At 44.6% G+C, this 12562-nt stretch overlaps 1 protein-coding gene across 1 annotated transcript in view; it reads right to left on the bottom strand.

Moving 5' to 3' along the window:
* LOC132400421 (macoilin-like) overlaps positions 1-12562 on the bottom strand; it is a 70640-nt gene that overhangs the window by 38318 nt on the left and 19760 nt on the right. Inside the window, exon 4 of the mRNA XM_059981359.1 lies at positions 1446-1569. Within this exon, the coding sequence (XP_059837342.1) occupies positions 1446-1569 (124 nt within the window). The remainder of the gene's footprint in view (positions 1-1445; positions 1570-12562) is intronic.

Raw genomic sequence — 12562 nt, 5'->3', positions numbered from 1 at the left:
AGTCTCCACTAGCGGAATGTATGTGGAAGAGTTAAGTAACATTAAGTTCCTTGATGTTAACATAGTAGAAGATCTATCTGTGACCAGCAGGTAAGTGTCATCACAAAGAAGGCAGGGCAGAACATCTACTTTCTTAGAAGAGGCTGCAGAAAGCGGTGGATGCAGCCCGGTCCATCAGCAGGAAAGCCCTCTCCAGCATCTGTCCTCAAGAACCAGGCCATAACCTCTTCTCACTTCTACCATCAATCGGGGGTACAGGAGGCCTTTGGACTGACGCCACCAGGAGTGGAACAGTTATTACCCTCCAACCATCAGGCTCAGGGACAGTGTGGAACACATTCACCACTACTCTGAAGTAACTACAGGCTCACTTTCTAGGACTCTTTACAACTCACTTTCTCAGTGTTAATTCCATTTGCAAAGACTGTCCTTCACTCTTTGGTGTTTTGTCTATTTTTGTATAGTTTTTCATAAAATTCTATTGCATTTCTTTTGTTTCCTGTAAATGCCTGCAAGAAAATGGAACTCAGGGCAATATACAGTAACATACCCGCACTTTGATAATAAACTTACTTTGAACTTTGAGTGTGAGCAGTGTGGTGAACACAGATGGTGAGCATGGACAGTCAGTGCAGGCCGAGAGCACGGACGGTTTTCCACCGGTTAAAAGCTCTGGCCCTTTGCTTTCCTCCCTCTCATTAGGTGTTTTTCATTGCCAGAACGAAAGCATTATTTACAGCAATCATTGCTTCACTTAAACCCCCAGCCTTCGCCAACAGCTATTCATTACTTTGGTATTTTCCTCATTCTTGGATTCGCTTCCCAGAGCCATAGTGACATCCAGCTTGGAAATAGGACCTTCAGTCCATTGATCCCACATCACATGCCCATTCACACCAATTCCATTTTGTTCCCCCCCTCACTTCCATCAATGCCTCCTAGTCTCCAGGATGTCTACTCATGAGCAGGACAGTCACCAGCCTGCACACCTTCCAGTGAGGGTGGAACCCAGATTCTACAGAAGAAACCCATAAGGTTACAGGGAGAACATGCATACTCCACACAGACAGCTGATCAGAACTGAACGAGGATCGCTGAAGCTGTGAAGCTGCAGCTCTGTGTTGTCCTCGGGGGAACAGGCGTTCAGAATTCCTGACTTGCAGCCAGCAAACAAGAACAGCACTCGGCTAAAGGAATCACACAATAGTAACCGGCGACCACAATATGCTCGAAGAAGCTCTGATTGCCATTTGAGTTCCATCGAATAAAAAGCCGTGCTATTGATTCTTTGTGGAGGGATAGACTACAATGTTTCAAACTCGGAAGCACCAAGAACGTGTAGTGTAAAATCATCAGAGAAAGGATATTTGGTGTTAAATGTTATACATCCATTATAGTTCATATTGTGTGTTAGAGTCCCACATTTGCGAGATTCTCTGACTTACCAATGGGCTGCAAATGGCCGACACAGATCAGCATTGAAATTTCTCAAATCCTTAAATCTGAATGTTGTTTCTATGTAAACAAAAAGTATCCAAAGCGACAAAGTAGACAAACAAACACCTCGCTCTGCAAGGAAAAATAATGACTTGCTTTAGAAAATGGATAAAATTAATCTGATCATTTATAAATACAATTGCAAATGAAAGTTATAAATTGACACGAAGCCTGCTTCACCATAGCTTATTGACACATTCAACAGAATGTGTACAAAGAATAACCTTGACTTTGTCAAAGATGAGCCAAGTCATTCTTGCTCATATTTCTACGTCAATTTTGCTATTGCCTTTGAGATGCTGAAAACTCTTACCACTGAATAACGTGAAGAAACACACATTCAAAGCTGCTCGAGAGGGCATGATAAATGCAATCTTTATACATGGGAATGAGGTTTATGAAACAGAAAGATCACTTATTTATTTTGTTTAGCAATAAATCACAGAACAGGCCCTTATAGCCCACTGAGACGTGCAGCACAGCAAACCACTGACTTAAACCCTCGTCTAATTTATATATTGACCAACTAACCCACTAAACAAAACCACAGCACCCAGTGGAAATACACACACACACGGGAAGGACATACAAACTTTCTTACAGAGAATGCCAGAATTCAACTCCGAATTTCAAAATTACAACTATTACAACTGTAATATTGTCCTGCTAACTGATACACGACCACAGCACCTGAATAGCGATGCTGAAGGCTTTAGTGCCTTGTAGGCCTGGCCTCGTGGATGCCTATGGGATGGTAGACAGTGCAACAGGGAAATCTAAATGGTATTTTGAACTTTAATGAGAAGATGGGACTAAAAGTGAGTCATAATTATAATGAAGTTTCAGATGGAATGAGAGAAGCAAATACCCTGGAACTGCTTAGGAAATAGTTGCAATGTGAAAGTTTCATGAAATGGAGGAATCGGTTAACCAAACTAAGTTAGGTAGTCTCCTCTTCCATAGACTCTGCTCTGTAGTCCCGGTCATAGGTAGACATATATTATGTAATAATTCACAGAATGTACAGACTGCAGAGAAAAAGTGCATGCCTTTCTTGTGAGCTTTTGAATATAATAAAAATCCAGCTGTAATAATTACAGCAATATAACTTGGATCAGCAATTTATTGACTCATTACATTAATCCATATTGGGGCTGGTGACCCAGGAATTCTGCTGCAAATTAACTGAAATATTAATTTTAAATCTCCAGTGCAATCAACTGAGAACAACTCTCAAGTATTATTGTGATATGGGGATTGGATATTGTTAACTGAATTGTTGAGGGAAGCTGGGCAGCAGAAGCAGCAGTGTATAGGTGGGATGGCTGAGGTAACCGTCAAAATAATGCGGCAGGAAGGAAGAAAGAACAAGGAAAGAACGTCCCAAAGAGGATGCAAGATTTAGCCCAGAATGTTAATTAAGTGATCACGGAGACTCTTGAATTAAAAGCAGCAAAAGAAAGAACTGTTGTTGGGTGCGAAACAGAGGAAACCTTGGAAAATCACTTTGCCAGTCAGTCGGTGACCCCAGAGTAAAGTCAAGTCAGCTGTATTGTCATTTCAACCATAACTGCTGGTTCAGTACACAGTAAAAACAAAACAATGTTCCCCCAGGACCCTGGTGCTGCATGAAACAACACAAAACCACACTAGACTGCAGACCTATACAGGATTACATAAAGTGCACAAAGCAGTGCAAGACAGTATAATAATTAATAACTAAAACAATAGGCACAGTAAAGGGCAAATTACAAAATAATAATAAATTATGTAAATGTAAATCTGTCACTTGTAAGTCCAGGGGTCAATACTGAAGATAAATCCTGTAGATCAATCGGAAGTCTGGAAATGTAATGTAAAAGCAAAAGAGAGGGCCTTCAACAAAGCAAAAATGAACGAGAAGATAGTGGATTGGGAAGCTTTTAAAAACCTACAGAAAGCAAAAGAATCATTAGGAAGGAAAAAATGAAACATGAAAGCAAGCTAGCAAACAATATCAAAGAGGATAATAAAAGCTTTTACAAGTATGTAAAAAAAATAAAAGAGAGATGTAAGTGGATATAGGATCGCTAGAGAATGAGGCAGGCGAAATAATAATGGGGGACAAGGAAATGGCTGATGAACTAAATGAGTATTTTGCATCAATCTTCACTGTGGAAGACACTAGCAGTGTGCCAGGAGGGTGCGAGGGAAAAGAAGTGAGTGTAGTTACTATCACAGGGGAAAAGGTGCTCAAAAAGCTGAAAGACCTAATGGTACATAAGTCACCCAGACCAGATGAACTGCACCCTAGTGAAGTAGAGATTGTGTAGGCGTTAGTAATGATCATCAGACTCTGGCATGGTGCTAGAGCCCTGGAAAATTGCAAATGTCACTCCACTCTTTAAGAAAGGAGGAAGGCAGCAGAAAGGAAATTACAGACCAGTTATCCTGACCTCAGTGGTTGGGAAGGATGATTTCAGGAATATAAGGATTATCATACAAGGAAAGTTTGATGGCTCTAGGCCTGTACTCGCTGGAATTTGGAAGGATGGGGTGGGGGGGGGGAATCTTATTGAAACCTTTCAAATGTTGAATGCCTAGACAGAATAGATGTGGAAAGGATGTTTCCCATGGTGGGAGAGTCTAGGATAAGAGGGCACAGACTCAGGATACAGGGGCATCCATTTAAAACAGAGATACCAAGAAATTTATTTAGCCGGAGGGTGGTGAATTTGTGGAATTTATTACCACAGGCAGTTGTGAAGGCCAGGTGGTTGGGCATACTTAAGGCAGAGCTTGATAGATTCTTGATTGGAGTTATGGGAGAAGGCCAGGGAGTGGAGCTGAGGAGGGGAAAAATGATCAGTCATGATTGAGTGGTGGAGCAGATTTGATGTGCCAAATGGCCTATTCTGCTCCTATGTCTTATGGTCTTATGGTTTGGGGAAGCCTGATGGCTGAAGCCTGGAGACTGGAGGCCCGAAGGCCTGCCCTAGATTTGGAGGACTATTGGTGTGTGTGGGTGAGAGTGAGGAACAGGACTTGTTTTGCTGTTGTTGTTTTGTTGTTTGTTGTGTCCTGTTCTGTGTTGTTCTGCCAAGCATTGTGGGATTGCTGCATTGACAGCGGACTGTGCGGTGACACTTGCAGGCGGTACCCAGCACTTTCTATTGTGTGTTCATTGTTAACGCAAATGACGTGTTACAGTATGGCACATTTCCATATTCATGTGGTAAGTAAATCTGAGTCTGAATCTGCATCCGTGCAAAGGGAATTTCCAAATACTTAATGTCATCTCTGTCACCTTGGAACTACAAACAGAAGTCTAAAGCGAGCAAAAGACATTCTGACCACTTCCTTTTTTAAATCTTAAACCACTGTCCTCCAAAGATAATAGCTGCACAAATTACCCTTCGCACCATGTATATGACTAAAGTGTTCATTAATCACATTATCTTGTAATGAAAAGTTATATCTTACTAGTTCAAGTTCAGCAGAAGAATTATAATAATAACTTTATACAGCTCCTTTCGTATATTAAGATGCAGGGTCAAAGTGCTTTACATAGTTTGTAAAGATAAATCAATATACCCATAAAATACAAGACAAAATTAAAAATCATAAGTAATGACAAACATTATATAGAATAACGAATATACCAAATTATATAAATGGAATCGAAATCAAAAGGCATTATGTAGTAAGTAATCCTATCCTATAAATTTAAAAAGTGGGTTTTTAGAAGTGTTTCAAAACATTCCACAGTACCAGCCTGGTGTATCTCCGTTGGTAGATTATTCCAGATTTTTGGTGCCCAAGAGCGAAAGGCTGCATCACTAGTTTGGCAAACCAGTATTCATGGGTTTAAGATTATGATTAGGGATGTAAGGGAATAGACACTCCAAAACATATGGAGAAGCTAGATTGCTCAGAGCCTTATATACAAATAAGAATATTTTTAAATGAACCTAAAGGACACAGGCAGCCAGTGCAGTGATGCCAAAACCAGTGAAATACGCTCAGATTTTCTTTATTTGTACACTGATCCTCTGAATCCTTTTACTCACTGTAAGAGGGTGATACTAAAGATAAGCTGCATCACTGCCTGATTCTAGCCGAGAAAATTCCCATAGAAAGGTACAAATGAGAGATTTCCTTAACAAACATAAAGATCTCAAGGATTCTCAGCAGGGGAATTAAACTGTGCTACTAAGTGATTTACAGAGCACAGGGAAAATGGAATATTGAAATGTATGTCCTCTCTCCTCAGTAGGGAAAGTGGTCAAGACTTCTTTGAGTTTTCTGACTAGTTAAGTACCATAAGAATGATAACCAATGCGGCAAGGTAGCACAGTATTTTATATTAGTTTAACTCAATGCCCTCAAGGAAGGAAAACTTTCGTTGAGGAAGTTACTCATTCATATTAATCCCATTCAAGTACCCTGAAGATAAATCATTTACAAGAGAGTCCTTCACTTCTCAAAAAAAGGCAGCATCCAGACCACCCAGGACCTGCCCTTTCCTCATTATTACCATCAGAGACGAGGTGCAGGAGCTTGAAGACACACACTCAGGATTTCAGGCACAGTTTCTTCCCCTCTGCTATCACATTTCAGAATGAACCCATGAACACTCCCTCACTATTACTTTACTCTCTTTTGGCACAACTTATTTAATTTTTAAAATATAGTTCTTATCATAATTTATCTTATATTTTATGTATTGCTCCGTACGGTTGGCACAAGACAACAAATTTCACAGCACACGTCAGTGATAACAAACCTGATTCTGCAAAATCAATAGTCTCGGACCCTCGGGGTATTTTCCTCCCCAAGCTGATGGCACCGTAGTAACAGAAGAAGCTGGAGCAGGAAAAGGCTACTCGCTTCACCTGACAGGAAACATAGAGGAGGCTGGACCCAAAAGCAGAACAGCACGGACGATTCAGCAATGAACGATAATAGACTGTGAAAATAACAAGCCAGGAGGGGCCCCAAGAGAGAGAAGAGATACTAAACACCACTGGCAACAATGTCACTGAAGGCTAGGAGCAACTCCTTGAGGTTGGCTGGTTTGATTGGTCAGTAAGGACTGTGGATGAGGGTTTAAATAGGCTGCAGGTAATGAGTGTGAAATATGTGGCAGGTGAGTTGTGTGGAGACTGGGATGAACCTGCCTGTGTAGATCTGACAGGACCTTCCTCGCCCCCTCCGCCCCTATAGTTATCACCCAATGGTCCAGGACCATCCAGATGGGTCTGGTGGAACTCCTCAAAGAGTGATGGATGCGAGATGAAACTGGAGAGCACTCAGGATCTCTCCTCTAGGCTGTACCTTTCCCACTTGGCCAGGTACTGAACTCTCCATCCATGAAGATGTGAATCTATCAACTGGCGAACTGTGTACACTTTGTACTTGTAATATCTTTCTGGTATTACAAGTTTCTGTTTCTGGAAACATCCAACGTTCTGGAGGTGCAGACATGGGTGGGTTATGTGGTCCTTTGGCCTTGGGCTTGAGCTGGACATGTGGAGGGTAGGTGTGATCCTGAGGAACAGCGGCTGTTGGAGATGGGAAATGACGGGATCGATGTGGTGGGTAATCTTCAAGAGACCAATGAAGCAGGGTGAGATCTTGTGGGACTTCATGCAAGAGGCAGATCTTGTGTGGATAACTAAACACAGTCACTAGTCTGGCTGGGCACCACTGGTGGTTGGCCTGACAGCAGTAGGCATGGCTGGCAGCTAGGATGGTCAGCTCATATGGGATAGCTTGGTCCGAAACAGGTAATTCTTCCTTGTGGAAGGGTTAGAGGTGGCAAAGCATTTCAGGAACTTCTCAGCCTGCTGGTTGGCTCTTTCTGACTCTCGCAGATCAGAACCAGAGGATAAACTTACTGAGCTGCAGAGGAGGGAGCAGAAGGCTTGCCAGAAGCGGGAGATGAATTGTAGGCCCCGGGTCACCATTGTCATATCACAATGGCCCATTTGGAAGGTGGCAACCCCGTGATGAAATCCATAGTGATGTGGGACCACAGGCATCTGGGGACCAGGAGGGGCTGAAGGTTGGAGGAATTGAACTGGGCACATTGAGAGCATGCAATGACAAACTGACATACATCTGTGATCATGGTGGGCCGCCTGAACCGGCATCACAGAAAACCCAGAGTCCGTTGTGCCCCTGAATGGCCAGAGAGAGGCGAGGAGTGGGCCCACTGGAGTGTCTCAGCCAGGTATGTTGGCTGGAACAGGCTTGTTTTGAATCTCAAGATTCCAGACAATCGGGATGAGAACCTGTGAGGATGGAATGATGGGCTGAGGGTTGATCTCCAATTTTTAGCTGGGTTGAACTGTCATGACAGGGCATCTGCCTTAGTGTTCTAGTAGCTGGGTCAGTAGGAGACAGTGAAGTTGGATTGCTCAAAGGGGGCCCAGCAAGCCTGACGTGGGTTGAGTTGGCTGATCCGTTGTATGGATAAGTAGTTCTGGTGGTCAGTCCAGATCAGGAAAGGCTTGGTGTTCCCCATCAGCCGAGCTCTCTGTTCCTCCGATGCCCATGTAATGGTGAGTCGCTCCCTGTCTGCTAAACATAAAAGCTGGTGGAATGGAGACAGGCTCGGCCCGATCAACATCAATGGGTCTGCAGTTGAGAGGGTGAGTATTTCAAGTTCCTCGGTATACACATCACCGATGATCTCTCCTGGACTGTACACACCGGCTTTGTGGCAAAACAAAGACGTCTCTTCCACATCAGGCAACTGAAAAAGTTCAGAATGAGCCCCCAAATCCTCAAAACCTTCTACAGGGGCACCATTGAGAGCATCCTGACTGGCTGTATCACCGCCTGGTTTGGGAACTGTACCAACCTTGATTGCTGGGCACCGCAGAGTGGTATGGACAGCCTAACAACTCTGTGTATGTGAACTTCCCTCCATTGAGGATATTTACAGCAGCAGGTGCAGAAAGAAGCCCTGGAAGATCATCGGGGGCACAAGTCACCCCAACCATAAACTTACAGCTGCTTCCGTCTGCAAACGCTACCACAACATTAAAGCCAGGACCAACAGGCCACAGGAAAGCTTCTTTCTGCAAGCCATTAGATTTCTAAATTCACATGTCTGTACATTGCAACAGAGTCATAACGCAAAGATTTTTACTCTCTCATATTGTAGGATGAACGTAAGATTTTAAACAAATTCTAAATTCTAAATTCCATAAAGGCATTGTGTAGAGTTAACCTGTGCGAGAAGAACGCACAAGGATGCTTCTTCCCATCTGGTCCTTGCTGGGAGAGGATGGCACATTAAATACGTCCACCTCGCAAGAGGGGAGGGGCTCACATGGTGGAGAATGGGAGGTGGCAAAGAGGCTTTTGAGCTCCTTGAAAGCATTATCTTCAACAGCAGACCACGTTATCTGTGAGGTTGGTGATTTGCTGAGAGCAACAGCAATTCCTGATGAAATGGCAGTAGAAGCTGGTAAAGTCCAAGAAGTGCTGTAGCTGTTTCTGGGAACTTGGTCAGAGCCATTCAACGACCGTACTCTCTTCTCTGGGTCCATGGTTATGCCTTTGGGGTGAAAGGACAGACAAGACGCAGGAAGGAAATGGCATTTCTCTAACTTGCAGTACAGTTGGTGTTTGAGGAGATGTTGAAGGTCTGAACAGACATGCTCTTTGGAGAAGATGAGGCTGTCATCAAGGTACTATAGATGAACACATTCCTGTGTAGGAGGATGTCATTTATGATGGCTTGGAAAATGGCTAGATTGTTGGAAAGTCCAAAAGGCATCACCAAGTATTCATTGTGGCCGGTGGGTTTTATGAACACCGTCTTCCACACGTCCCACTGGCAAATGTGGAAAAGGTTGTATGGGCTTCCTAGATCCAGTTTGGTGAAGATCCTGTCCCTGCGGAGTGTTTCAAATACATTACCCAACAAGGGGAAAGGGTAGCAGTTCTTAATGATGATTTTGTTGAGTCACAGGGGCAGAGACACCCGTTTTCTTTTTGAAAGAGAAGCTACTTGCACCAGATGGAGACTGGAATTATCAAACAAAACTGTGCTGTAGTGCTTTGGTGATGTGATCATTCATGGCTTGGTTCTCAGAGGAGAGAGAAAGGACAATGAGGGGAGAGCTGGTTCCCGGGAGGTGGTCAATCGTACAGTCGTCTGGTCTGTGAGGTGGCAGGGTGCTGGCTTCCCTTTTACTGAAAGCGATGGGCAAGACATAGTATTCCTGTGGGCTGAGTGTTTCCTCCATCTCCAGTGATTTATGGGGTGAAATCAGCTGAGGTTGCAGGCTGGTGGTCCAACTCAATGGCGAAGTGAGGTCGGTGAGTGCAGAGCCACTGGATGAGAGGAATGTTGGGTGAGTTGATAAGGAGGAATTGGATGTTTTCACGGTGGTCTTTGATGCTCGGGTGGACAGGCCGTGTGCACGCTCCGATAATCCCTGACCCCAAGGGATGTCCATCAATGACCATGATGCAGAAGGGGTGAGAGATAGACCCGAAAGTTGCCTCTTGTGCTAGAATTGATCAAGAGTCTCCTGAGCACATAGCGCCCTCAGAGTGCAGAGGACAGAGAGAATGAGTTGGGTTATGGTGCTGGAATAAGGGTCCGGGGGAAGCTTACAAGATAGAAGGCCCCTCGTTGTTACCTAGTGGTGCCATTTTTCTGGGAGCAGTGGGCATTTGACGCGTGAGTGACGGGCTGATCTGCAGTGAGTGCGCAAGTTGTTCCTCCACATGCTCACACTCCTGGGGGCTAAGGGAGCTCCCGCCCTAACTACATGGGTTCTGGAGGCATTTTTGATGAGGGTTCTTCAGCCGGAAGTGGTCCTGGGAACGGAACTGGGCTTCTGGCTGGAGAGCCAGAGGGTCGTTCCATAAGATGCTTGTCAATTCAGAGAGCCAGAGTGATGAGGCTTTCAAAGTCGGTGGGCATCTCCTGGATAGACAGTCTGTCTTTCAGGCATTCCAAGAGGCTTTGATGGTAATGGGCCAGCAGCTCTTCTGTATTCCAGCTGCTCTCTGCCGCAAGGGTCCTGAATTCCACGGTGTAATCCAGAACCAAGCGCGAGTTTTAACTTAAGTGAAGTATCTGATCCACTGCCTCCCACTTCCCAGATGGTCAAAAACCCGACACATCTCAGCAGTGAATTCCTCATATTTGTTGCAAATGGTGATTTTGTTGTCCCAGTTAGCAGCGGCCTAGGTCAGAGCTCGCCCAGTCAAGACAAAGGTGACAGAGGCAATCTTGGCTCGGTCTGTAGAATACAGAGATGGTTGAAGCTTGAAGGTTAAGTTGCACTGGAACATGAACTTGTAGCCTCAAGCTAGGGATCCGTCAAAAAGCGCCTGGGTACTGGAATCCAGGATGCCGAGGGAAGAGGTCGACTAGTGTGGGGTTGCTGCAATGAGACGGAGAGGTGGTTAGGTGGTCAGTGGTTTCCTGCTGCTTCTGGATTGCATACTCCTGCCAGCAGATGCCTTTTTTCTGGCAAACAAACTCTGCTGGGCCAACTGTTGGTTCACCAGTCCTGTCAGGAAATGTAGAGGAGGCGTGACCCAAAAATAGAGCTGCAGAGAAAATTCAAAGTACATTTATTATCAAAGATTGTATAAATTATACAACCTCGAGATTTGTCTGCTTGCAGGCAGCTGCAAAGCAAGAAAGCCGAATGAAGCCAATTTAAAAAAGAGCCCAATAGGCAATGAGCAGAGAGAGAAACAGAATACACAAATCATGAAAACAAAAGAAGCAAGCAACAAATTGAGTCCATAGATCCTATTCCTCAGAGCAACCTGAATAGGCCCGAAGCCTTGGTCTCAGGACATCGGTGCCAGGCAGAGAGGAGTGACCATCACGGGAGAGCAAGCAAAATCCGCCCGGTCCTTCTCTTCGGTCCCGACACCCTGCTTTTCCAATCTATCTGGGCCGGCGTTTAAATGGTCCAAACACCGGGTCATCACTAGGTACAAACCCCGCTGCTGCCTGTAAGGAGTTGGAACATTCTCCCTGTGACCTCATGGGTTTCCTCCGGGTGTTGTAGATAGTGTAGAGGATTGTCGAAGATTGCAGAGAGACATTGATAGGATGCAGAATTGGGTTGAGAAGTGGCAGATGGAGTTCAACCCGGAGAAGTGTGAGGTGGTACACTTTGGAAGGACAAACTCCAAGGCAGAGTACAAAGTAAATGGCAGGATACTTGGGAGTGTGGAGGAGCAGAGGGATCTGGGGGTACATGTCCACAGATCCCTGAAAGTTGCCTCACAGGTAGATAGGGTAGTTAAGAAAGCTTATGGAGTGTTAGCGTTCATAAGTCTAGGGTCAGAGATTAAGAGACTCAATGTAATGATACAGCTCTCTAAAACTCTAGTTAGGCCACACGTGGACTACTGTGTTCAGTTCTGGTCACCTCACTATAGGAAGGATGTGAAAGCATTGGAAAGGGTACAGAGGAGATTTACCAGGATGCTGCCTGGTTTAGAGAGTATGGATTATGATCAGAGATTAAGGGAGCTAGGGCTTTACTCTTTGGAGAGAAGGACGATGAGGGGAGACATGTTAGAGGTGTACAAAATATTAAGAGGAATAGACAGAGTGGACAGCCAGCGCCTCTTCCCCAGGGCACCACTGCTCAGTACAAGAGGACGTGGCTTTAAGGTAAGGGGACGGAAGTTCAAGGGGGATATTAGAGGAAGGTTTTTCACTCAGAGAGTGGTTAGTGCGTAGAATGCACTGTCTGAGTCAGTGGTGGAGGCAGATAGACTACTGAAGTTTAAGAGACTACTAGACAGGTATATGGAGGAATTTAAGGTGGGGGGTTATATAGGAGGCAGTGTTTGAGGGTCGGCACAACATTGTGGGCCGAAGGGCCTGTAATGTGCTGTACTATTCTATGTTCTATGATCTAGTTTCCTCCCACAGACATACCAGTTGGCAGGTTAATTGGTCATTGCAAATCGTTTTGTGATTATGCTCGGATTAAATCAAGGGATTACTAGGTGCTGCAGCTTGAAGTGCAGGAAAGGCCTATACTGCACTAGCACTCAGAAGATAATTATGTTTCTTATTATA

Source organism: Hypanus sabinus, chromosome 10, assembly GCF_030144855.1.
Source record: "Hypanus sabinus isolate sHypSab1 chromosome 10, sHypSab1.hap1, whole genome shotgun sequence".
NCBI lineage: Eukaryota > Metazoa > Chordata > Chondrichthyes > Myliobatiformes > Dasyatidae > Hypanus > Hypanus sabinus.
The sequence above is the reverse complement of the archived record's forward strand: the minus strand, read 5'-3'. Positions and strand labels throughout refer to the sequence as shown.